Source organism: Halictus rubicundus, chromosome 7, assembly GCF_050948215.1.
Source record: "Halictus rubicundus isolate RS-2024b chromosome 7, iyHalRubi1_principal, whole genome shotgun sequence".
In the NCBI taxonomy this organism is placed as follows: Eukaryota; Metazoa; Arthropoda; class Insecta; order Hymenoptera; family Halictidae; genus Halictus; species Halictus rubicundus.
Window position 1 is genome coordinate 5,369,177 of NC_135155.1, and position 27,992 is coordinate 5,397,168.

At 37.6% G+C, this 27,992-nt stretch overlaps 1 protein-coding gene and 1 long non-coding RNA gene across 2 annotated transcripts in view; one reads left to right on the forward strand and one right to left on the reverse strand.

Annotated features, from left to right (window-relative positions):
* Positions 1-25,490, reverse strand: part of Mmp2 (Matrix metalloproteinase 2) — a 179,888-nt gene extending 154,398 nt beyond the window's left edge. The window contains exons 1-3 of the mRNA XM_076790608.1: positions 25,269-25,490; positions 19,383-19,826; positions 15,001-15,881 (exon numbers count right to left, since the gene is read on the reverse strand). Of these exons, the coding sequence (XP_076646723.1) occupies positions 15,001-15,093 (93 nt within the window). The 5' untranslated portion in view covers positions 15,094-15,881; positions 19,383-19,826; positions 25,269-25,490. The remainder of the gene's footprint in view (positions 1-15,000; positions 15,882-19,382; positions 19,827-25,268) is intronic.
* Positions 1-27,992, forward strand: part of LOC143355632 (uncharacterized) — a 155,069-nt gene that overhangs the window by 89,334 nt on the left and 37,743 nt on the right. The window lies entirely within an intron of this gene.

Consider the following 27,992-nt stretch of genomic DNA (forward strand, 5'->3'; position numbering starts at 1 on the left):
TAGAAGTAGGCACTGTCAGTTACAAAAGTCTGTGAACGTTGATTAACGTTGTTATTTTGATGAAATTTTCAGAATATGCGTTAATTGATACAGATCTGCAAGATATATTTTCTAAATTTTCAATATAGAGCCCACATGAAAAAGGTTGTGAACAACAACTTTTAGTATTTTTTCTGCAATTCCGACCAATTGCAATCTCTTCATCATTTTTTCTCACGTCGCGTAGTAAACTAATTGTACTAATTTCTCAACAAAAAAAAAATCAAGTCGTATGCTCCGATATTAAAAATGTGATCGTCCTTTTATTATTTATTTTCCTCCTGAAACAATTGAATTGTTGGCAACGAATATTTCCCATTTTTGTAGTGGTTGTTTCATAATAGGTTGCGCGTTTATATGAAGAATTATTGCTTTTTCCCCGCAAGTGAAAATTTACGAGTGAACCTGATATTCACGTATGCTGTTTCTTGTGAACGGTGACTGTCGCGGAAAATTCAAGCCGCGCGTTTACTTGGCCACGATGCAAACGCAACTGCGATAGAAAAAATGGGGAAGATATTAAACAGAAGCTGCAGCGAAATGTTGACGTCTTCACCCGCAAAGGAGAATTATTCAAGAGGACGCACGTCCTGGAAATGTAACAAGCCACTTCGGAGAAACTAATAGGACCGTGAACAAAGGGTCAACTCACTTGAACTGTGAGCAATGAATGAGAATGCATTTGCTCAGGACGATGCCACTGACTAATTGGCCCGTTATTACGTTCGAAACTTTCTGGATGGCTGTTCAGCTCCGTTTATTTAAATAAATATGATCATCAATTTACAAAATGAAAATACGCAATAAATTCTTAATATCTGACAAGAAATCTGAAATCTAATGATGGTTTACAAATCGGTTTATTTATTTATATTTGTGAAATTTGTAAAAGTTAATTAAATATATAATTAAATACGTTAACGTTTTTACTTGAAATCGCTCTGGGTACGAGCACATTTAATTAATCTTCATGAATCAGGCTAATGTTTAATTCCCGATAACAATTTAATAGTCATTTCATGTATTCTGAAGTGACATTCCCTAGAGAAAAATACTAAATAAAATACCAATTTATAATTTACATTTTGTACAGATTTCAGGTGTTCTAATTTCGATTTTATTTTATTTTGTATTCAGTGTACAGTATAGTCTTGATCTAAGCCCAATCCTCGGGTCCGTGCTGTGACATAGATCGTGTAGGACAGCACGAGTAAAGTATGTTTGAATATTAATAAAAACTGTTATGAGCCGTTAAATATTTTTGCACAATTCACCGTGCATCTTATCACATTTCAATGCAATTCTTTAAGGGCTAACAACAATATTAAAGTTGACATGATTAACAGCTGAAACGGCCTCAACCAGCTCCTAATAGTTTTTAGATTGACCATAATGTGAGACTTCGTTGTTAATTGAGACGTAGGATGGGAACAGCTGTACTGTGAAAGCTCGATACCTTTTTCTTCGAGGGCTGACTGCAAGAGTAATTACCGTTAGTAATTACCATCATCATTTCGGGAGGTTAAATCCAGACAGAACTACAGGGTCTGTTGAAATTACAATAAACGAACTTTCTTTCGGTTGAAAGCACTTGTAAAGCAGTTCGTTGCTTCAACAATCAGGCGGTGTAGGTACTTTTAAACAAATATTCGCTCGAATAGTTAGCTAAATAATCAATTAAAACCCAGTTCACGAACGCTGCATAAGTTGCCCTGTCTTGCACATTAATTGGCAAACTCGTTGGAACACTTGAATTACTTTCATATTTTGTACCGACTAAAATTTACTGTTAAAGCAATCTATATTTATTGTAATATAACAGATACTTTAACTTTACGAATTTGCAAGACACTTTGATGCAATGAATAATTAAGAATAAAACTGTTTTGAACGAAGATGTATGTTCGCATTTGATTTGTAAAATTAAATGTCAATAATATACAATAACTGATATCAATATTACAATATTATTAACATTAGTCATATATTTACATATATTATTAATATATTATCATTAGACTGTGAATGTTTATGCAAAATAAAAATATCCTACCAGAATTGCAACAAGCTGAGGTGATATAGAAATTTATTTTCTTTCTTAATACGTTTAACAGGTTGGAAATAATATAACAGTATTTTTAAATTCTTCTAATGTTATTACTGTTTTAAATTAGACCTACTCATTTTTGTGACAAATGCACAAAATCCGCAGTCTAATTCTCATATATTATTAGCATCAATATTATTATTTACAATATTACTTTATCAATGATAATAATGTACAAGTAATAACAGTCAATGGTAAGACTTGTCGATAAACTTTTTAATGTAATTTAACGTTTGATAATATTTTAAGGAAGAATCTGTATTACTCTCCTCGATTTAATTTAGTAAGAATCTGCGCGTGTTGTGCAGGAAGTGCTTCAACCGCTTAAAGGTTTCTGAAATTCCGTCGCGTTACACGCTGGCAAAGTTTCCCCCGATTGGCACAGTATATCGATGGATGGAGTTCCACGAGCGCCACATGTGTTACTAATTACGTCAGGCCAGTCGTTTCGCACGGATCGAATATGTAGAGAGATCCGAGACTATTCTTTGCCTTGCTGTTCGCCATCAGCTGCATCTTGATCTTATACAGGGTGGACCACCTAACGTGGCCATTTCTATTATTTTCGTTAATAGCGGATCGATCCAAATATTCTTTCATTACATACAGTCGGGGGCAAAGTTAAGTGGACACCACTTAAGGACCAAGGGTAGTCACGCGACTTTTGCAGAGTTCACAGCCTTCAGCCACTGACTTAAGATTCGTCTTGATCCTAAGTCTGTGACTAAACTAGTCGCATTGTTTGCTCCGTATTATCGATATCATGAATTCTGACGCCAGAAACGTGCTTCAAGTTTCTGGCTTTATTTCGCAGAGAATCGAGACAAAATATAGCTCAATTTGTAGCCGGAGATATTTTCTAGCGCGCGCTACTCTCCATTTCATCCAGAAAACTCATCCAATGGCGTAAAAATGCTTGGATTCCACGGCATGAACATCGTCAATTTTTCGCCTACTTCTAACGCTTATGTTACCAAATATCTGCGTAATCTCGTCAGCTGATGACCAGCGTGCGTTGGATTAAACCTTCCTCTTTCGAATGAGCCCTTTCAGGGCGGAAAATATTCTCATATGAGGACGAAAAGTTGAGGCACGCAAAACCATTTTTCGCCTATTTTTGTCGGTAACGTGGTCACTCTACCTTATCGCGAATCTACAAAGTCTTGGCTCTTAAAAACTAATAACTTTTCAAAATTGAATCAAATAGCTTGAGATGTTCAAAGGATCACTTCACTATGTATTGTATCAAAAAATTAATTAAAAATCACCGTTGGCCGAAATTGCGAAGGAAAAAGTAAAGGTCTCGATTTTTAATTTTTTTATCTGAAGAACTGGGCCAGACAAAAAAATGTTACACAACTATAAAGGAGCCAAGGATGCTTCGGGATCTAGTAAAAAATAGTGCAGTATTTAGGGCGGTAGAATGTAGATTCAAAGCACGTGGAACAATCTAGCAAGTTTGTAGAGGTGCGAAAGCATCGCCTAAACTGAACGAATTACATTCTCCGGAGGAAATTATATCAAGCAGGGTTGACTGTAATTACGAGAGAACTTTGTTCCATTAGTTGCAGTCTGATCGCTAATTCGCCGCAATTACCTGACAACCAAATCGCCCTTATTCCCGGAACGAACATCAGGTACAATGTGTAAACAGATGCGTACAGTTTATTTAGCTTTTAGCTAATTTTATTCGTACATACAATCGACTACAAAAACATTCACACGTCAGTTCGAATTCTGAGTTTTACGCTTTGTACTCCGAACGAGCACAATGATAAACGAGAATGTATTCATACTATTGGATCATGCAATTCGATTGTAATCTATCACACTATTTGATTGTAGGTGATATAAATTTGTCCGATTGCAAATACATGTTATTTTAATGATTTAGTTGTGACTCGTTGCAAATACAGGTAGCTGCAATTAAATAAAAACTACTTATAGTCAGCAATTTTATAATTCATTGATTATGATCAACCAAACCACGGTGCACGGATTGGGTCTGTGGGGACCCATAATGAAAATTGTAGTTCATTCAACTTCCTGAGTAGCTTAAATTCGCTTTCTTTTTCTATAGTACAGTGATGTCTCTATATATGTCGCCAAGGCCTGGATGATAAATGTCGCGAAATTATCCCCACTACTGTATACCCCGTAAGGGGCCGCGAAGCTCGAGAGGCCTCGGACGTCGGGGAGTGTAAACATAACACGGGTCGGGTATGCCTCCTGGACGATACACGTCGCTGGCAAGACCCGTGTTGTTGACATATATCGTGAATTCACTGTAGTGCTTTGTGAAAAAGCGACAACCTCGTTACATGCAGAAAGCACAATATTTATTAATGAAAATGCAAGTGAAAGATATTCTATCCAGTAAATTGTTCAATTTGTTCGATCGCTTGATATTCCTCTAACACACGTACACTAACATTCAATATTGTAAATTCATCGATCCAGCATAAACTGACAAACCACGCGTGAGAAACCAATCGTTTCCAAACTAAGAACCGCTGACCTAAATGTCGCCGGCCATTTCTTGCCATCCGCTCTCGAACCTCTTTTTCGACGTATGTCAAAGAAGGCTGAGCGAAATGAGTCGACGACACACACGTGCTCTTTCTTGATTAGCGTCTAGACGAGCTGCATACGCATAACCATACATTCCATTCGGATATGTGTGTCTGAGAGCCGCACGCGCGCACAAATTGCCGCAACCTTTTGTTGTCTACGAGCTAGCGCTAATGACCGCGACTCGCGCCTTTTTCCATAGCTCTCGAGTCCCTCCTTTTCACCCAATCAATTGCAATAGACGTAGCCGACCGTAGATAACAAAAATATGCGATTGGTGCTTGTACTGTTCACATAGAGTGGGTCTGGAAAATATTCGACAATCTGTGTTCCCGTTGATACCTGAAATGTGATTTCTTGCACGAATAAAGGATAACAAATGATTGTTTAGTATTTCAATGCACTCCGAACTATTTCTTCTGCAAGAAGGCAAAGCTAATTCAAGTTTGCTATCGGAGCAAAATGCAACCCTACACCATAAGTGTTCCTTCACCGTAATTACGTTTGCAAAAATGTTGATCCTTTTTAGAGGTCCCACCAGTATGGATTAAAAAATTCGATACAGTGAACATTCTATATATGTCAACAACACGGGTCTTGCCAGCGTCATGTATCGTCCAGGAGACACGCCGAAAATATCTCGAACAAGATAATCTGAAATCGCCATCTTTTGTAATATGTGTACGCCACGTAAATGAGAATAGCTGTCGTTATTTACCTAAATATTTCAGTATTATCATTTCCTTCGGATATTTAAGTTCTAGTAATATTAATACAATGAATGCTCGATACATGTCAACAACACGGATCTTGTCTGAGGCCTCTCGAGCTTCGCGGCCCCTCACGGGGTATACCCCACGGTAGTGGGGATAATTCCGCGACATTTATCATCCAGGCCTTGGCGACATGTATAGAAAAATCAGTGTACAACTTTATGGGAACGCCCGAGTTTCCATCCGATTTCACGTATTCCCACTCCTTGTTCCCTAAATGCTAAAGTTGGGCCTTGTTCTTTTTTACTAAAGAAATTACCGCGTGGAATTATATAAATTAAGTAACAACGGTTCTTGTTCAGCAAAAATACGACTTGAAAATTCCTGAAGTGTGTTCAAAATGAAGGTGATGCCAGAGTCGCCAGATCAAGACTTGTTCCCCCACACTAATTTCTCCGTCTACCGTGCTACTCCCCCACGTTTCCGCCACAGTCCGGTCACGTGACGCGGCTCGCATTTTTTAAAATTCTTAATACGGGCCCTCGTAAGAAAGTTGTAAACGACAACTTTTAGTATTTTCTATACAATTCCGACCATTTGCAATTTTTTCAATATTCTTTTCGCGCGATATAGTAAACCAATTCGTATGGTCCAATATTGAAAGAGTCATCGCCCTCTTGTTGGAAACGTTTATAGTGATTTCTCTATATATGTCGCCAAGGCCTAGATGATAAATGTCGCGGAATTATCTCCACTACAGCGGAGTATACTCCGTGAGGTGCGCCGAGGCTCGAGAGGTCTCGAACGCCATGGAGTGTAAACATAAGACTTAAACATAAGAATTGTTGACATATATCGAGAATTCACTGTACTGCTGAATGGGCAGCCACGAAACGTAAGTTGGTAGTCGGTGGTTCAGTGTGGACGTGGCATTAGATTTCGACAGAGAGCACCGATGGCATTCAACTGGGCGAATATGATCCTCCGCGACAATACGCTTGACATGCGTGTTGCGCGTATTGACCACGCACGTTTACAGAGGGCACGGGAGCGTGTGTCACATCTTGACACACAGTCGGAGTATTCTGTGTACGCGCCGGCGCTTCCTGCAGTTAACGACCTCGATTGCATATAAATGCCTGGCTTAATGATTTCGTAGTAAGGCCGAAGGCCCCGCCTGATAAAACCCACACTCTCTCCTGGCGTGTACCAAGGTTCGCGACACCTATTAAGGCTGTTTCACACTATCGGCCGTTAACTATAACGCGGCAACACGTCGCAACGGTGCACCGATGCACCGATGCACGGTGGTCGACAAGTACGAAAACTGAGACGAAAGTAACAAAAAAATTATTCTAGAAATCGAAAATTGTTGTATAATTCGATTCATTAATATTTAATACAGTCGGTGTACAAAGTATTCGCACACCTTTAAAAGAAAACTGCTGAAACTACTTTTTTAAAAGCAAGCGGCTTGAATTTTTTGTAGATGTTAGAAGGATTAATTTACTAAGTAATGCATAGATAAATTTTTTTCAAAAATTGCTATTGGTCGTAATTGCGGAGAAAAAAGTAGAGGTCACGATTTTTAAATTTTTCATCCGTGTCTGTAATGAAAATTTAAAAGGTACCTCTTGTAGATCCAAGTAAGTTGTATACATGCACAAAGTTTCATCTAAAGATGAACTCTGTTTCTGCATAGTTCAGCGGAGGAACTATAATTTATATAATATAGGAATTGTTGAATTTCGTCAATCAGATAGCTGCTCACAGTGTTTAATCTTACGCTTAAGGTGGTTATTTATAAGCAAATGGAACTATTGTCATTCAATTATTCGAGAACATTTACATAAGCAGTAATTTATCCTTCGATCCAGAAAAGGAACGATTTATAAAAGCAGACGGTGACGACATTGAATGAATTTTCGGTGGCCGTTTGATTATTGAATTCATACATAATAATTTTTGCTGGCACTTTTCCGTCATGCGAATAACATTAAGATTATTGGCTTTATGTACAGTTTTATTTTTCTCTTAATCCACAACCCAAAATTTTGTAAGTAGTATGCGGATTTTTATGCAACACCAAAATTTTCAATTTATATAAAAAAAAAAATAATAATATTTATAATTTTCAATTTATGTTGAAGTTTAATTTTAATTCTCATCTGTATATGTGTTAATCCAGCGGTTACAAAAATATTTATTGCGGGTGGCACAAAGGCGGCGACCTTCTTTGTTCTCTCTTTATACTTCCGTAAACGATACCTTTCGCATGAATGCGTCCTAGCTAAATTGTTTGCGGAGGCTACTCAAACGCGAACTTTGTTGCCGGCACCTCAATTAAGCCGCCTACCTGTGTTGGCCATCTACCTGAAGCGCTCTTACTTAAGTGGCCAAAAAAGGGTCAAGACAGAGTCGTCGCTTCTGAATTAAGACACCTGGATACCCAAAAGCGCTACTGTTTGGCACGCCACTGTTTTTATGAGGATTGCTATATCCGTCCCACGAACCGTGCAGTTATGCTCAGAAAAGCCCTCGTTTGTTCGAGGCGAGTGAAGCTGAAAAATACAGCCCGCGATAAAACGATAGGGCACCTCATAAATCTAATGTTATCATAATTTGTACGTAATAAATTCGCCCGGTCGTGATACTCTAAGATCTTTATATTGTAGCGTAATACTAATTTTACTACTGCGAGAAACAAAAAATGAGAAATTATAATGCGAAAGGTGTGATATCAGAACAGTTATTTATTTACACATTTATTTATTTTTTAACCCTTGAATTGTGAAAGGGGGCCATGCGTGTGTCAGGGTAATTTTGAAAATGTTTATAAAATTTACGTATTTCGTTTCGTACAATATAAAATATTTCAACAAATTATTCTCAATTTAGGACGTTCGAAAGTAGGTACTAATATGAATTTTTTCAGACTTTTGTAAGTACTATTACTCATTAAAAATTATATGAGACACGACAATGTTTTAAATTGTTTGCCTTCATTAGGTTAATTATCTCCACAAGGGAACGCCCTAAGTAATGAAAACTTGTATGTACACGCGACAGGTTGATAAACTAGAAATAGTTTCACTCTTACAAATAATTAATACGGTTTCTTGCAATGTTATAGTATTTGTTGCTTTAATTCACATTTGTTTTTAAAACTTGTTACAATGTTTGTCTTTCAATGGTGTTCAGTCCAGTTATAAGAAAAGTTTATTTTTAATGGAGAAAGTTAGGCATCGATCAAGCAGTTTGGCAAACAAACATAAGAAAACTCGAAAATTCAGTTTAATCACGGTTAATTAAAACTTGTGAGAGGCTCAGTCGTTTCTATGAAATATTTCAAATACAATTTAGCGGAGTGTGGCGCATTTAAAATCTTCTGCGACCGGAAACAATAGAATTCTTTCACATGGAGAAATAAGTCAAGAAAATAAAATGGAATTTTTTCTGGGGTTTGAATATTTGTCGAGTCCACAGGCATTCGGTTAACTTTTAATCGAAACCGGTCGATATAATGTGCAGAAGGTTGTTCTAGATGCGGAAATAAGCAAAACCTCTGGAACAAAATTTTCTTGTTTGAAACCTCGTTTTTGAGGAAATCTAATTAAAAATTTGTCAAGCACACTTGCCTTTACAATTAAATCCTAGTAGAACTTGTTCGAACTCAATTTTTTCTAAAAAAGAATCTGGTATATCAAAACTGCATTCTAGTTTCCAACCATTCTCATATGTACTACAATTGTTAATTTACTACACCATTCTTATGCAATCAAAACTTACAATTTATTATCCACAGTGCATGTAAAATCCACAAATATGCAAACATGATTTTCTCGAAAAAGAAGTGCGAAGTGAAATGTAAATTTCATTCCATGTTTTCTAAAATACTTATTTTTTAAGTAAAACTTTTGGGCTGCAATACGATTTTGAGTACATCATGTACGAATAAAAATTCTTTAAACATTTTATATTCATTAGACATGATATTTTCTACATATTATCAATCATAAGTATATTTTCGATGTGATAACGTTGCCTACAATTAATCGTTGTAACTAGTGTTAAATGACCATACTGAAACGTTTTAAACTGTAGATTTATAATCAAAACTACAATATGAGTCACAAATGATTGAATATCCGCACTTTGTGTGGGTGTTAGGAGATTTATTAGCAGCTTATACGCGAATCATCGCATGCGTCCAAATGATGAATTGCTGCCTGCTAATGAAATAAGAATTTCTGTCGCCATTCGCTGTCCTAGAAAATCGAACTATTATTAATAATGATAATCGTTAAATAGTTAAAATAGATAAAATAATTACATTATTAATAGTTCCACGTTAAATAATTATTATCATAAATTTGAGGAGGCCAGCAAGGGCCCTAATAGTTTACTTAAGGGTTAATAATGACACGAACAAAGTTAATTTTTATTTTCTATGTATACGTGATACAAATTCTTATATATCGCAAATCGCATTTTAGTATATTCGATTTATCCTTGAAAAATTAATTTTTAAATATGGATAAGTAATTTTGTCACTCGTATACGGGTAATGGAATAGTCAAAATGTTATAACTAATATTGTGAGTATTGATTATACACAAGTAATATCAAGTAAGCAGAGAGCCAGGAAGTCACAGAACAGACGATCGTTGTTGAATCACTTGAACAACATTTCTTTTAATTAATTCAGATAAGAGATTGTCTTCTACGATCCAGTGCACCATTGATCAAAGAAGGACAGAGGTAGTCAGGGAAGCTTTTACGAAAGTTTCACCCCTTGACGCCAGCGGTTGCCTTATCGTTACTATTCCATGACCCTAGATAAACGGGATATAGTTACATTTTGTGATTTTTATCGTTATGATTTATTACTCTTTAAATCCAGCGTTCCATTCCACATTAACGGTCCTGCGTGACTCGTATCAAATTAAATGCCACTTCAGTTTCATTACATTACATCTTAAATGAGCGGAATTTCCACATAATTTTGCATAAAGTACTGTCAAAGTAGTGGTGCTTCAGATAATTATATCAATTGTTTAATACTTAATCGAAACGCTCCTTTGCCAAAACAATTCACAGTTTGTTTAAAATGGTTTCACAGGTGAAAAGATTACTTTTCCATTTTTGGTTTCCTTTTTAAACAATTGAATATTTTTATCAAAATATATTTTTTGGTATGCTCTGTATGTTTATGTATATTTGTTTTAATATAATTTCTTTTCGTTTCCAATTGATGAGCAAATTTCATTATTATTCGTGACAAGAAGACTGCGGATTTTGTGTATTTATAACAAAAATTAGTAGATGAAACATAGAATGTTGTAAAGATTAGAAAAATTTAGAAGTATCGATACAATATTTTCTACTTAGAAGAATTATAAAGGAAGAAACAAGTTTCTATTTGGTAACTTTTTTCTTTGCCAAAATTGCATGGCGTTGTCATTGGCCGTGCCGGAAGTGTTTTTCGGTAATAACTCCTGAACGAAGCCGCGGGGAACATTTTCACAAAGGAAAAAGTTATTTCGAATGACCTCGGGAATCTTTGGGACAGCCTGTATATTCGTTTTCTTAAAGGGAATTCAAGTTTTCAATAGAAAAGTTCCGGCCTTCTACAGGTTAAATAATTTATGAAAATGAGTGTGTGCATAAAGATCGAGCTAACAATTTCTAAAAACCGTACGAAGAAAGAGGAACGAGAAAACGCGTCTCTTAAAATGTACGAACGATTTTAAGACAAACGGGTAGATATTTGTGGCACTTATCCTAATCTGCTATTTCAGGGTCACAAAGAGGACCTTCCGCTTCACGGAACAGATCATAAAGTGTCTCCTTTTCTTCTCTTTGAAAATTTTTTACGACTTTCCCGGAAAGCCAGAATGTTGGCGCCTGTGTCCATTTGGTATCCGCTTTAAAAACGCTTCATCTAACTTCTTATCTACCTCCGGTTAACGGAAGTTATTAATTATTTACACTGTGTTTAGTAATCAGATCATAGTAATTAGTCATCAAGATAAACTGCACACACACCTTCTAAGTCAGAATAACTTTTTTGAAAGTGGATCAAACGTGAGTTTTTGGACGAAACTAGAGTTAGTACAAAAAAGAAAATGTGTTTTGTTGCAGCGAAAATAGTAAAATACAAACAATTAAAACTTGTGAACATGGTACCACGTGTAATTTCATAAAAAGATAAAGTATAAATACTCAAAATAAAGACCTTAAATTATTCTGATTTCGAGTGTGTTTGATCATTTATGGGAGCCACTGTACATATTCACTTATTACGTAACAGTTACATTATAATTTATCATTATGTAATTGTATGTACATTTCATTGTGTGTTATTTATTACAAATTTGATCACAAATGTCATAGTCAACATGTATGTAAACAAAACAATCCTTTATTTAATTTTTTTTATTTCGTTTAATTTTTCATTTTATTTCGTTCAAATATTTATTGAGTTTAAAGTTTTAAAAAAACATTCGGACGTGCTGTCCGAATTCCGATTTCTGATTTGTCCTCCACCTGGATCGGGCATTTGTCCCACTGTGCGACCCAGCTGTCAAAGTTCAAGCTTGGTGGTTAACAAGTTCGGATTACGGTGAGGATTGTTTTCAGGGAAAGAACGGAATGGTATCACATGGAGGAGGGTTGTGACGACGCAGGCGCCACGTCTGAAAGCACGCAGTCAATATACGTGCCTTTTGCACGCGAAATCGACCGTGGTTCTTAGTCATCCCGCCACACATCTGCAAACCGGCTCTGTTTGTGACACACGCATGAAATAATGCCAGGTTTACGCTCTTCGAGTCGCTCTCGTATGTGAGATGCTGGAATACACCGCCCAATATTAAATCCACGCTTGCGAGAGCAACGGACAAACTTGAGCACACAATATTCCAGATAATGACTACCTCTTTACATTATTGATCAGCGTTCCATTACTAACAACCATATCTCCAATTATTTTCTTAGATGGTAAACGAGTTAGTCCAAAACCGTTCGATCTAAACCGTTCTGAAATATTGAGCAATTTATTTTTTGAACGTTCCAAATGAAATATTAGATATGTCTTCAACAACACATAATATTAGGAGCCAAGACTCCGTAGATTCGCGATAAGGTAGAGTGACCACGTTACCGACAAAAATAGGCGAAAAATGGTGTTACACGCCTCAACTTTCCGTCCTCATATGAGAATATTTTTTGCTGGGAAAGCGCTCGTTCGAAAGAGGAAGGTCCAATCTAGCGCGCGCTAGTCATAAACTTACGGGATTATGCAGATATTTGGTAACATAAGCGTTAGAAGTAGGCGAAAAATTGACGATGTGCATGCCGTGGAATCCAAGCATTTATACGCCATTGAATGAGTATTCTGGATGAAATCGAGAGTAGCGTGCGCTAGAAAATATCTCCGGCTACAAATTGAGCTATATTTTGTCTTGATTCTCTGCGAAATAAAGTCAAAAATTTGAAGCACGTTTCTGGCGTCAGAATTCATAATATCGATAATACAGAGCAAAAAATGCGACTAATTTAGTCACAGATCATGACCAAGATGGATCTTAAGTCAGTGGCTGAAAAAGTCACGTGACTACCCTTGGCTCTTGATAATAATTTTTTATTTTTTATTTGTAATAATTGTTTAATTTATGAAAAAGTAGAACCTCGATTATCCGAACTAATCGGTGAAACACGATTGTCCGGATAGTAGGACAGTTATTTAGTGGTAGAATAAATCTATAAGTCGAAGCAGGAATGTTTCTCGAAGTTATAAAAATTAGATGGTTTTTATTATACGAGACCGTGAGAATTTTCATGTTCAAAGTCACGCTCGGATCATCGTACGACACGTCATTTTTCTGCCCGTACAAGCTTGAAGCAGACTACCGATTGTAGAATCAGTACGAAGTCACGCACGGATCATCGTAAGATAGTATGTAATTTTTCTACTCATCCGACAAATTAAGGACTATCACGTAGACGCTGATGCACAAAGAAGAGTAAAACGTGACCAATTGTAAGAAAAGCGACATGATATTTAGTGAAGATCTGCTTAAGCTTCGTCATACGTTGGTACGTGGTTTATCGAGTAGTAAAGGAATAGTGATACATGGTATGCTATCATTTGTTTTGGAGAATGTACATCGTATGTACATACCATGTACCTATGTATATGCATGCAGTCTAAGAGGAGTTCTAGATCGTGTCTACGAACGAGATCAAATTCAATATGCACTTGTGTATCCCAGTTAATGCCAATAGGAGTGTTTGCTATTGCTACTCATAGGAGATTATACTTATTATACTCGTAACAAATATGAAGACTATTAGAATAATATTCAATATTTAATATAAGAATATTAATATAAGAATATTAATAGAATATCATTATGAGAATATTATTCAATGCTCGTAAAAAATATTGAGAATATTAGAATAATATTCAATATTTAATATAAGAATATTAATAGAATATTGATATAAGAATATTAGTATAAGAATATTCCTAAATATTATTCCTATATATTTCCTAAATTCAAGCGATGGGTATAATACGCTGAACGATTAAGTCGTTGCACATGGAATGTCCGATTTCAGAATGCAAATGTTATGAAGTGTTTTTAATCAAGAAATAATATTATAATCTAGAGATTTGTTTTTTAGATCCAGAATTATTCAAATACAGTAGTAAAGCTGGCCGCAACTGCAGCATGATGCTGTCCGAACATGGTCGAGTAAATGCGGGCTAGTTGCAACGAAATGGCCGAAGCTAGTAAGACCGCAAAGGGTTAAAGGGTTCCGTGAGTTGGCAAAGTTTGAAAATCACTGTTCCAAAGTATCGACTTTGTGTAAATATCTGCAGTCTGGTCATCGGCGCGCCCGAAATTGCGTCCGAAAATTTGAACAAACCGAAATACGCATACAGTGGGACTATATTAATCCGAACCATCCGTTCACATTATTGCTATTAGAGTATATCTAACAGAATGCGTTTAATTATATACAAATCTATTCGGAATAGGTTCCGCGTTACATCGCGCCATATTGTCTAGTCAGACCGAGTTTACATTTTGGGCCTCACGCTAGATAGCTCTGCACAACGGCGCGAATTACAAACTCGCGGTGGCGGAAACAAGCGTTTGAGGGCCCAGGGCCTGTTGTAGAATGCCCTTTCATAAGATTTGCATGAAAAATCGGATATTCGCAACAATCTAATAGTAAAAATTGATTTTCAAGTTCAGTGAGAAAATGGAAGAGCTCAGTGGATGAACATGTTAAGAATTTCTTTTTCATTTCACGTTCTATATATTTAAATCAGAGCATAACATGTTCTCCCACTCGGAAATCTCCATTTTTTCAAAATCTTCATTTTTCCATTTATTCAAAATATCAGTTCTTGTTATAAGAACGAAGGAAGGAGGATTAGGACAAATAGAGTCCGGCAGTGTACTGAGTGACGGGGAACGTCGGTCAATTATCCTAGTCTGGGATTTCCGAAAACGGTAAAAAAGAAAAGAAAAGACCCTAAACAGATTGACTCACCACTTTGTCGTCCGCGTAAATGGTCGAGGACCGCGGTGCTCCCGTAGCCAGCACAGAGAACAGCACCATCAGCACCGTCTGCGATAGCATCATCTTGCGACCACCAATATTTTCGTCGTGGCAAAATTCGATTCACTGACTTTCACTTGCACGAGATGCGAACAAGAGCACCACTATTCACTAGCGAACGGTCACCGGAGCCGAGCCGCGCGGCCGACAGCCAACGGGTGTCGCGAAAAAACGCACGATATTTCTCCGAGAGCGCACACTACCGAATCAGGATAGACACCGAGGTTCACAGTATAAAAAGACGCACACACGTTTTACAGCTAGAATAAAAATCGCGGGAACGAAAATATATATATATTTATAATATACATATATATGCGTCGAGACTTAATTCGATGAGGCACACTATTCTCTCCCTGTTTCTTGTTTACGAGGCACGCGGCACGAGGAACTGCTGAAACTGACTATACGACAGTGCCGTACGGTTTGCTGTAAAGCGAACGGGAAGGCGGCACACGGGGGTTAATAGCAGCATCAATGGCAGTGATAGACAAAATAGGATGAATGGGAACGTCGTTGACACAACTTTGTCGGGAAGTTTACGGATTACTTCGTCAGTTGTATCGCTTTAGGCACGCTTTTCCCTCCCCCTCTCCTTTGACACGCACGATACCACCTCTTCTTCCTCTTCTTCCTCTTCTCTAGGGTATCGCACGTTCCACCCTTCTTCCGCTCGCGCTTTCTTCTCGCGAACCTGCCGACTTCTGTCAACTCGGCGCTCCTACGTCGCCGACGCCGATGACGACGGATTCCCAGCTCGTGTTTTCTTCCGTGTTCGGACTTCCCAGCGGTTGCCACATCCATCCGCCGACCTGCACCAATGACGACAATATGAACAGTGAATAACTTACAGATAACTGTTACATCCTACAGAATGGATGTAACGGAAACAGTATGTCGAAAATCATGGAAGAGGAACAACTTGCAGCGTATCTTACTGGCAACTCCATAGCCCATGTCAATCTTTTTGTATTGACATTATTTTTCGAGAAACGAAGGTGACCTACAGTTTCTTATTATATGTCTTTTAAGGTTATATGAGAATGCTATGTGTCTTTTAAGGTAATATGAGAGCGTGGATCAAGACGTATTCACTCATATGTAACGCAATCGCTTCCAAGGTCATGCAAGGTCGTAAATAACAGAAACATGTTTATCGGACATGTTGTGTTATAACTTTTACAACTGCATGATTTAGAGATAGATGGGGATGGTATTATTATAGTATAGATGAGAAGAGAGTGGAAAGAATTTGTATGAAAGTTGTGCTTCTTTAAATTGGAGGTCGTGCCGAGGTCAAGGAAAGAAGAAGGAACCGGATTTTTATATCATCTATGCAATATGTATACAGAGTTTCCTGGTTGGGGTTTTCGAGGAAAGGGAAGTCCAAGATTTAGAAATTTTCCAAGAACGTTCGCCGCACGTCTCACGTCATCGAAAGTGGCCGAAAATGCTTTTATGACCCACGAATGCGAGTCACGTTTCAGAAGAAAAATATAGTGAAAAGATAGGCCCTCTTACACATCGCTTATGTCTCCAATAAATAAAGCATGGGGGGTATGAATATTGCATTATTAACATAAGTAAATAAGAACTGCAAATAAGAATTTGATGTTACTTTATAAAAATAACAGGAGTGACAGAAATATAATAACAGTTGTAAGGTGTAAAAAATGGCATTTCTTCGAATCTTCAGATACAAAATAAACTATTTTAATTTATATAGAAGAGAAATTATTTGGAGATCGAAGTTAAAACTATTTGCGAGGGGAAACATTATTTTAGAAACTAAATAATAGTTTGCTAGACGTTGTAGTTCGTCTTAATAAGGTACAAGCTACTTTATTAACAAGTTTACTCTTGAATTTCACATTAGCAATGCAAATTCAAGGTTTACTCATTTAGTCGATGTGTCATATTTGTAGTAATATCTACTTTACATTTTTCCCTATTTCCCACATTCTGTACATAAGAAGAATTTAATAGTGCATTTAATAAGACATTTCAATAATTCTATACTCAAGAATAGTCTATACTCAATATAATATACTCATTCTATACTCAATTCTATACTCTACTAAAGAAACTTATTCAAGAAAAAGAAACCACAACAAATCAACCTCGATTTTTGACAATCAATGAACAAAAGATCCATTATAAAATGCGAATTAATTACCTCATTGCAATTTTTAAGTTTGAACGGTATACTACTATCACAGCTTTTCATACATTTACTTTTCTCTTCTTCTTACATTATTCGAAAAGCGTAGATTAACATGCTCACAATCAGGCGGTCAATGATAACCACTGATAACTATGTTCAGCTTTTCGTTCAGGGCATGCCCGAAATAATCATATCAGGAGCTATAATTCACTGTAAAATATACAACAATAAAATTTGATGCCAGGATTTCTCATTTTCGATTAAAGCATAAAATTAACATTATTCGAAAATGAGAAATTGTGGCATCAAATTTTACTGTTAAGAAAAATTTTACTGCTTTTTACTGAAAAGCATAAAATTAACATTTCACTACAAATCTTCATATAGGTAATGATTCAGTGAAATTAGAATCGAGAAAAAATTTCAAATTTTATAAATAATATAAATAATTCATTAAATGATATTAAATCTTTAAGTGTATGCAATTTTAAAAAATCACATGTACTATAATTGTACACAGTTTTCAATCTACAGGATGGAGCACGTAACTGGAATCACGCTCGATTATTGCATAAATGATGATTTCAGTGAAATTATTTCTCCTTAACGGATACGTGCGAATGCTTTCGTCTACCCAGTGGAGGTACGATCGAGTCGGAGATTAAAAGTTAAGATTCACGATCGTCGAAGATCTTGATTGGCCTAATGTGACAGGCGTGAAACATTAGAGCCAGTAAACTGGAAAAACGATACAACCCCAGCCAATGAACCGAGTCGAAGGCTAAAGGTAAAAGAGAGAAAAACCGATCGGCGTGTGCAGGCTCGGTGACGATCAATGAAATGTAAATGAAGCTGACAAAAAGATAGAAGCTACGTCAAAGAAAAACGGAAGCCACCGCTAGGAGATGCCGGATACCGGAAGATAATCAAACTCGACCAAAGGAATGAAAATCGTTATCTCCAGGAACGTGCCAACTCGGCTTGACCTCGTTCCCTGTGTCGATAACCGGAATTTTTTTTCCTCTCTAATATGGTACATCGCTGTTGGCACGAACCTCCGCGATCTACGGCCATAATACAATAAAATGCGATACGGTTATATTGCAAACTCATTTTAGAACCTAACGCGGTAGCCTAGCGTAAAGAGTCTGAAAAAACAGGTTTTTGCGTGCGTCGAATGTGCAATATTCTAAAAACATTATAACATTAAATTATAACTCATTTAACATGACGCATCAAAGACTGGCGACATGTATGGTTGAAACTCCAAACTGTTATGTTAATGGCAAAGGCGTTAATCAAATGAAATTGTCACAGTTTCTGGTTTCTGGGATGTCTAGAAATAACCGAATTTCATTCCGCACGCCCCGAGCTCTAAACCGAAATAGCAAAGATTAGAAACAGGACGGTAATTAGGCAATGCTCAAACTAAATTGAATGCCGCGCGTATCACTTATTTCATCCGTAATAGAGGTAACTGTTATTAATAACAGTTCTTCGGTATTCCACGCTGTGACATTTACGTTACTCCATTATCTAGCGAATTACAATATCACAATCACAGTTACTATTAAGTAATTGGATAGCCGCGGTTATGGAAGGCTTTAATGGCGTCCAACTTATTAAAAGAGGACGCCATTTTATGCATACAAAATATGCAGAGAGTGTCCTCACCAAGTGGTGTATAAAAATTCTTTGCAAAAGCATTTTTAAATTTCTATACTTTTAACAAAAAAGAACAACCGATTTCTTAACCTCTATATCAATAACCGGGTACTTCAATATTTCTGTCGACAAATGGCAAAATTATTGGAAATTTTTATGTTCTTCGTAGGAAACATAACAAAACGTAGAACATCGTAGGAAATTTTGGTTATTGACATAAGTATATTGCGGATCTTTAAGCGAATTAAAAATGGTTCGTGCCAATTGTAAAAGACTACACTCAAGTGGAAAATGTAACAATATCTTTAGATTCTTTTCATGTCTTTTCATTTTCATTGTAAATGCACAAAATCCGCAGCCTAGACAGAAGGGTTAAGCGATTCCGCAGCGCCAGTCGCCGATGACCGGTATTCAACGTGTTAACCTAGAGGGGGGTGTGTAAGATCAGCAGATAAATTGAGAACGCGTCAACATAGTCACCTACTTTTCAAATCGGCGGTCGGTAGGACAGTTGCACAGTCGTGGGAAGAAAACCCTCGCACATTTTCGGTCCAACGTGACGCGTTTGCAGCAGCGCAGCACCTTGTTGAACCATGTTCACCGATGATTCTGCGATCTCGAGACGGTTCGAGGACGATCGAAGGATGTCGAGCGCATTTGCGTTTCCACGATCGCGCAGCTCCGCAATTGGTCCCTGTTGTTACGTATATCTCTCTCTCTCTCTCTCTCTCTCTCTTTCTCTCTTCCCTTTTTCTCTTCAGGTTCCTCTCACCGGTTCCTTTCTCGCGATCCTTGGCCCCTCTCGCATCAATCTCGGCCAAAACCCACGACTGTTGCACGCCTTTTGCCGGTTTCCCCTTGGCCGAGCCAGTTCCAATTTCTCTTCGATCAGCCGGCGACGATTCCGCGGAAGATCCTCGCAATGTTTCTGCAAACGAACAAGAACAAGGAGAAGAAGAAGAGGAAGACGAAGAAACTGGTTGCACAAACGGAAGAGAGATTCGTCGCGTCATCGTCGGGGCATTGACGCGTTCCTTGGCACACGGTAAACACGGCAGATAAAGCCGAGAAGACGCGGTTCAGAGACCTACCAGGCTTGCTTGATCAATGAGATTAACGAGCATGGCGGCTCAGAAACGTATTTGTACGATCGGTTCTCTCGCAGGAACTCGGCTGGACGGTTTTATGTGAAACTGCTCCGAAAATAACGGCTTGAGGGGTACGCAACCCTGTCAGCCTAATTAAATGGAGTAAATACAACATATTTGCGCACATTGTAAACATACTGTAAAAAAGAAATTCTTCCCGAGTTTTATTTTCATTTTTTTTTTATTACATACAATTACAAAATGGTGGAGTTGTGTAACATTATCTAACTGCTGATGCAACAAACGAAGATCTGTTTCTTTTGAAAAACATTAAATTTTCTCTTGAAATTGTGTTTCTGGCTGTGAATAAATATGAACTCAATTTTGTTACGTTGCCCTTAGATTTAAGGGTGACCGTTATTTTTAGTTGCCCTTATTTGACCCTTATTTTCTTTTTGAGTGTACGAATGAAGGACACACGAAGGTCACCTTTATTTTATTTTTTAACGGAATCATCTAATTTTTTATATACTATTCGATGCATCTCAATATTCGGAATAAAAATGTATTAAACTATTTATGTAGAAAAACTATTATTTTGGGAGACATCTTAACTTTAATATTGCCAATCACTATTGCTGGTACACAAGTGTACACTCGCGTAGTATCCTATGACGCATTTGATCTAAAATAATTTAATTGTTTATTACTCCAATTCTGTGCAAAAAGGTGTAAGTCAATTGTTTAAAAAATTGGAACACACTACAAGGTTACGATCGCAACGATTCAGAACCACCCACTGGTTTTGCTTGTGCGTTGACCTGCATGAAGCAAGATGCATAATGTAAATGTATCTTTCATACATATGCATAAGGACTGTGCGAGTATCTCCGATATTTATTCGTACTAGATATCTATTACCGTAGGTCGTCGCTTGTTGATATTAAAATTCAAAGTCAAAGTGTTCGTTTGTATTAAATTCATTGTATTAAGTTGGCGCCATTGAGAATGGCGGAAGTCGTCAAATTCGACGAGAGCTTCGAGGCCTCTCACGGGATATATCCCGCGGTAGTGGGGACAATTCTGCGACTTTTATCAGCCAGGTATATTCGACATATATCGGGAAAAGACAGTATACCCCAACAGATTTCAAAGTAAAAATACAAAAATTCCTATGGAATCGTCGAAACCGTTCCATTTTCCGAGTTTTAAAACTTCCTCTGTTTCACTGCAGTTTACTGCGATAAATAGATAAAAATAGGTGAAAGATAAAAATCCGAGATAAGAGGGAGATAGTTAGAGGGCCATACGCTATACAGAAAGACAGCTAATAACTCGAGACACGGAGTCTGACGTTTCGACTTCGAAGAAGCTACGAAAACGATTGCAGACCGTCACAAAAAAACAAAAACCGACTCCTCGCAAACTTCTTATGATAATCAAAAAGTGTTCGGACGGGAATGTTTATAATACGACTAATAACGGCGAGGCCCTCTTTGCGAGGATTCATACCACGCGAAATTGTCGTCTCGTATCAAAAGATTCTTTGTCTCGCGGGCGCGTTTGAGCTTGGAACTCGATAGGAGGTAACGATTACAACCACAGGAAACTGCAATAAAAAATCGTAGCGTACTGGAATGAATGAATCACATGCGCGCTCGCGATTCACTGTTAACTATGACCCGCGAACAAATTGATTCACGCTTCATCGGGTCAATTATTCCCATGGTTTTTACATTGTGCGTGCTATTTTGTCCGCTTTGAATGCTCTTTACTATGTACCCTAGACTGTAAACTTCATAGCGTATACTTTATACTCTTCATTACACTGTGACTCCCATAATCGATCACGCGAACTTTAAATCAGACGATAACCGAATGGATCTCCAAATGGATCAGACAACTTCAATTTTTCTGTGAAGCTACAGGGCTTAGTTTAGTAAATGACGTGAAGTGAAAATTTTGGAAAAATTGCATTTGCTCGGAACCGCGAAAAAAAATAGTAAAGGTTGCTATTTATTTTTGAAAATATTCTAAATATTCTAAGTAGTCTGAATATTTGAAAATATTTAGACTTTTGCGTCTGTGATTTCATAAAAAAATATTTTGCCGTGATAATATTACAAGCGAAAAGATGATATTTGTTTGGAATTTTGAAGATCTAGAAATCTAGAAAAAAACAAATGGTGGTCCGCGATAGTAAATGCTTCGACTTTTAAAATGAGTGAATTTATTATTCTGTTGTTTTTTTTTCAACGAAGTTGTCGTAGTTCGAAAATTTAGAATTTCTCGAGAATTTGAGTGTTCAAATAGTTTTTTTAAATCGAACAACTGGACGGATCATGAAAGTAGGGGCTCCATGCTTCGAATTGTGTGTAAATGTCGCTAATTTGTCAAGAGTTGGTTAATTTAGCCTGCCAATAGTTTATGAGACAACTCTATAAGGTATAATAATTCAGATTAAATTGCAGAAACTGTTTGAAGTGCGCTGAAGTTTCTCGATTTTCGTTGGCGATTTGGTTCTCGATTTTGGTTGGCGAGTCTTGGCAGCCAACGGTCATGAAATTCGTAGGAGGCTCGTTCGCAGACACCGCGAACAATTTTTCTTTAGCTCTAGAAGGCTAAAATTAAACCCCGACAAGACAACGTCTCTTTTTTGCTATAGAGAATAATATTCTGGGAATTCGTAGGAGCAACGGGCGAACATTTATTTTTACTCGGCCGTGTCTGCTCTCTGAAACACATCATTGGCATTAATTGTAAAGTTTGTTTGCGGTCGGTTCAGCACGAAAGGGGAGGGTTGCGGCTGCGATCACAATGGAATACCTCCGTGCATGAATGGAATTTAAAACGCTCCGAAACGTTCGCGCCGTATATGCTCGATGATAAATGATTCATAATGACTTGACGGCGGATTTTATGCGTTTCTCACAAAACTATGAAGACATTCGAAGAATTTCAGAATATAGAACACTTTTCTCTATATTTTACTTTTCCGAAAGTAGTTATTTTGTAAAAGTTTTGGGAAGTAGTTATTTTGCAAAAAGATTTTCAGCCTAATAATGGCATTACAGTCGGTCGCAATCTTCTGTAATTTTGCGAAATTGGCAAGTAAAATTCTAATTCAACAAAACTTTTACTACTTTATTTTCTAAAATTTGCAATGAAAATTCCAATTAGGGAAAACTCCCATCACTCCAAAACTCTTTATTTACCTTTGTTTATGTCTATTTAATTGTCTCTATTACTGCAAAATTGGCAAGTAAAAATCTAATTAAAAAGGGTCTGCGATCATTTAGGGACTAATTAGGGAGATTGTTATGTTTATTAAGTGTTTGATTTGCCCGTTAAGTTAATCGTTCGGTGCCTGGTTTTATATGATCATATTTAAACTATACCTGATGTCTACGCAAACTTTTGGAAGTATAATTATTATGCTCCGATTATACGGCAATTTGCTGCTGAATGGCCCACCATTTCTCCAAATATTTACCACTCGAACAACGGTCCCATTGAAAAGCCGGGTCCAGTTTATTTTTTACTCGCATTACAGTCCTGCGTGACTATAGGTATGAATCACTTGTAAAGTCTATCTACATTGCTCCATTTGGCGTACTCGAAATTCTCAGTAAGGAATATGAGTAAGCAGAGATGGGAGAATATTCTCAGACAATAATTGGAGCATTTTTAAATCCAGCTCGTTGCTAATTATTTAGAAACAAACGAGACAATACTGCACTTTACAGTATTCCAAGAGATCCATAAATCAGTGTCATTCTTAATAGATCAATCATTGAAAGATTTTCCATTCCATGCAACAAGTTTAACTTCTGGAAAAAATTCCTAAAATTGGTAAAAAAAAATGGCATTCAGAACCAGAACACCTCCTTAATGAAGTTTTTATCCTGTGTCAAGTATTAGGCGTACAAATTAATTCGTGACCCTCACAATCAGTGTCTCTCAATAGTAAATTTAATTTAGATCCAAACCGTCTATCCAGCAAATTAAAGATGCAGTAATTATTAGGCTAATAATGCAGATCTCTATGCAGAATTGTATCTATACAAATTGTCTGCATCAGTTGCTAACAATGGAAGCCAAATGATCGTTCTTTTTCCCTTTAATGATTTTGGAAGCGTTGAGAATAGTGCATCGAGGCTCCTAAATCCACATTTATGTTAACAAATCTGATTACGTGATTACTAATCAGTATGCGCCGAATAAGCTGGCAATGCTGAATCAATCTGTAAAACAGACATTACTCGCAGCTGCGTCGAATATTTATAAAATAAAATAAACACACCGAGAATGATAGAGATAATTTCCGACAGTAGAGTGTATTTTGAATATTTGTAGATAACCAACAAATTGAAGAAGGGAGGGCTACGAATTAACACTAAGTTTACGGAGCACTAAAAATTACTATTTTACATTACTTTATAAAAATAACATGAATGTATCGATCAAAGTTTGTAGCCATTTTTTTAATAATATATACCCAAAGAAATCAATTTGTTAAATAATTGCTCATGGATGCATTTTTACAATCTCAATATTCGCAATTTAAAAATATTAGAATCCGTCATTTTGACGGGTCCCGTAAATCTAGTGTTAATATGATTCTATAAAAATGAATAAAATTAATTTTGGTCATCTGTCGTGACGAAATACTCCACAGTGTGTCGTAGATCATCGAGCACGAATGACCCGAACAGATCAGATCTACAGAGACGATTTCTGGCGTGGGAGGGGAGGGGGCCCAGCATGGTCAGACAATTTTTTAATCATGATCCGCGTCGCCGTGGCCTCTGTCACGACCGAGTCGAGGCAAGCACGTGCGCCACAAAGGGTACAAAGTTCCGATGGAGCATGGAGCGATTATAACGTAAACGGACCAAGCGGCGAGCGAGCAACCGCGCCAGCGTCGGGCACGTTTCAATCCCATTAAAGGAGAAACCTTTCGTAATTCGTGCGAGGTAATTTATCTCGGTAATAATTACTCGGTTGCTCGGCAGCAGCCGCTTCTACGGTTTCAGTGGGCACACAACAGCAGCAGCAGCACACGGAGCGCACGCAGCCTCTCACAATCCCACTGGGTTCCCGGCCGGGAAAAAAAGAATATAATCCATCTCTCCACGGGGAAGTTTTCAAGCACAAAACCGGAGCACAGTATCACCGAGAGAAGCGAAGAATTTTCTTCACACGGATTAGTGGAAACGTCGTCGTTGTCGTAGCTTTCGTCGTTTTTGTCGCGCTGATGCTGTACGAAACGGTTTTCTTACCAGATTTATGCAAGCTTCCCGTTCGACTAACAATATCCACGATTCACCAGGACCGATCGATCGTGTGTGTGCGCGCACAGCCGGCGTCGTGTTAATTGGCCGTGACAGTTCCAAGTGGGAAAACAATGCGTGTTGTGTGCTGCACCGTGCAAAAGGCGACGCGAAAAACCCTTACGCGTACGGTGCGCCGCGTGCCGCGCGACTGACGCTACTTTCCCTCGAGGACCCACCATATACTCCCACCACTCGAGTTTATGTTGAATCTCACCCTCTCTCGCTCTCACCCTCGGCCCCACCCCCCCTCTCTCTCTCTCGCTCTCTCTCTCTCTCTCTCTCTCTCTCTCTCTCTCTCTCTCTCTTTCTCTCTCTCCCTCTCCCTCTCTCTCTCTCTCTCTCTCTCTCTCTCTCTGAAACACTGTAGTGGGAGCATCCTACTGTAGCGTGGCTTGTTGCTTTTTTTACGGCATGGGATCCCCTTGCCTATATCTCACCGTGAGATACATATTCGATGCGACGTCGTTTGGCATCGTCAAGCTATTTGCGACCGTGTCGCTATTATCTACGAATTCGGGACTAACGAGCCGGTATTCGAGGTAACGGTTGTCGTCTAGACATTTTCTTTTTCATTTCTGAAACCTCTATGGTGCTCTATTTCCCATTAATATTCGGACACTTAAAAAGACGATAACATTTTTAAGAGCCAAGACTCCGTAGATTCGCGATAAGGTAGAGCGACCAAGTTACCGACAAAAATAAGCGAAAAATGGTTTCACGCGCCTCAACTTTTCGTCCTTATATGAGAATATTTTTCGCTGGGAAAGGGCTCGTTTAAAAGAGAAAGGTCCAATCTGGCGCGCGCTAGTCATAAACTTACGGGATTATGCAGATATTTGGTAACATAAGCGTTAGAAGTAGGCGAAAAATTGACGATGTGCATGCCGTGGAATCCAAGCATTTTTACGCCATTTAGATTACTAGTATTAGGGATTCTAATATTTTTAATTTACGAATATTGTAAAGATACATCCAATTATTTAGCAAATTGATTTCTTTGGGTGTATATTATGTACAAAATGGCTACAAATTTTGGTAGATCGATTCACGTTATTTTTATAAAGTTATGTAAAATAATAATTTTTAGTGCCCCCTAAACCTAGTGTTAATAGTGGGTCAGTACGACTTGGATTTTTTTTTTTTTGAGAAATGAGAACTACACGATACAAGTAAGGCTTAGATTCGCAATGGTGAGCCCGTTTCACTGATACAGTCCACGTTCTGGAGCAGAAGCATAAACCTAAACAATTTTGAGATATACATATACGTGGCACGTCGGAATCCAAAGAACATACCCGCAAGTAAACCTACTTCCGTCTTCTCTGTCCCTATATTCGCCATATGCACATGCATACCGTTCAGCGTTCAATGTTCTTGTGCAGTCGAAGTTCCGCTATTCGCGGTGTTACTTTTCCATAATCTCCTGCTTTGCCGATAAAGGAAAGTCGCGTACACCAGGCAAAAGAATGTTTAAGTCATGATACGTGAAACAGAAATAGTTTTCGGTTTTCTATTGTTCAGAAATGTCGCTAAACTTAGCATTCAACAAACAAAGGAACCGGAACGTGGGATTCGAATTACGAACAATTTGTCAGATATTATTTATGTACATGTTAATAACTTGATTATTTTTTATCTATTTTTCAACGACAAAATTAATGTACCTATGAGAATGACATACAAAAGTGAGTTCAAAGATCAGAGAAGGTCACATAAAATGGAGATCAATACTACGACGATTAAAAATAAACGTAAGTGCATTAACATTCTCGTTGGAAAATAGATTTAAAAAAAAACGACATTATGCGATGATCTAATAAGTTCATATTTAGCTTGTGTGTCTGGCACTTGATGCAAACAATTTTTTTTGCACAAAGATACGCAGTCTACACAATGATAATGAAAATCAAAAATTCATTTTCTGTAGTTGTTTTGTTTACAAAAGTAATCTTCAAAAATGGTCTGTATACTGCATAGGGTAAGGGACCTAATTACCGTGGAGGTGCCAATTACTGTGCCTATATTACTTATACTTATTTTGAAAGCATAATGAATATCAAAAAAGAGATATATAACATATATATTAACCGATTTTAATGAAAAAAATTTAATATCTCTTTTTTAATATTTATTATGCTTTGAAAATAAGTGTAATTAATGTCGGCACAGTGATTGGGACCCCCACAGTAACTGGGTGTCGTATCCTATGATATCCGCATTGACATTTAGGATCATTGGTTGGACATATTCGAGCAAGTGGGAATAAAACGTTATAGAACTCACTTTATGTATACGAACTTCTAAACACGAAGCAAAGCAATAAATGCTCTTTTGCGACGCAGCGAAACATTTACAAAAAGGATTTACACGGATCTGTCAGATTAGCCGCAACCTCTGCAGAATGAAATGACGCATAATTGTGATATACCTGTGATTTCTTAACGCGTGTATTAGTAAAAGGAGAAACCGCTTCAGCGGAGAATTTCTAAAGATGAGATAGCTATCCGTCACTATGTGTGGGTGTATCTATCAGTATTAGTCGCAAAGAGGCAGCGCAGAATACGTGCAGTGTTGGAGCCCGTAGTTTAGCGGTCAGTTGGACAGGCTTTTTTACTTTTTATGCGATGCGATTCGGCTCGGTTTGAGCCTATAAATAGAAACGAGAGCACT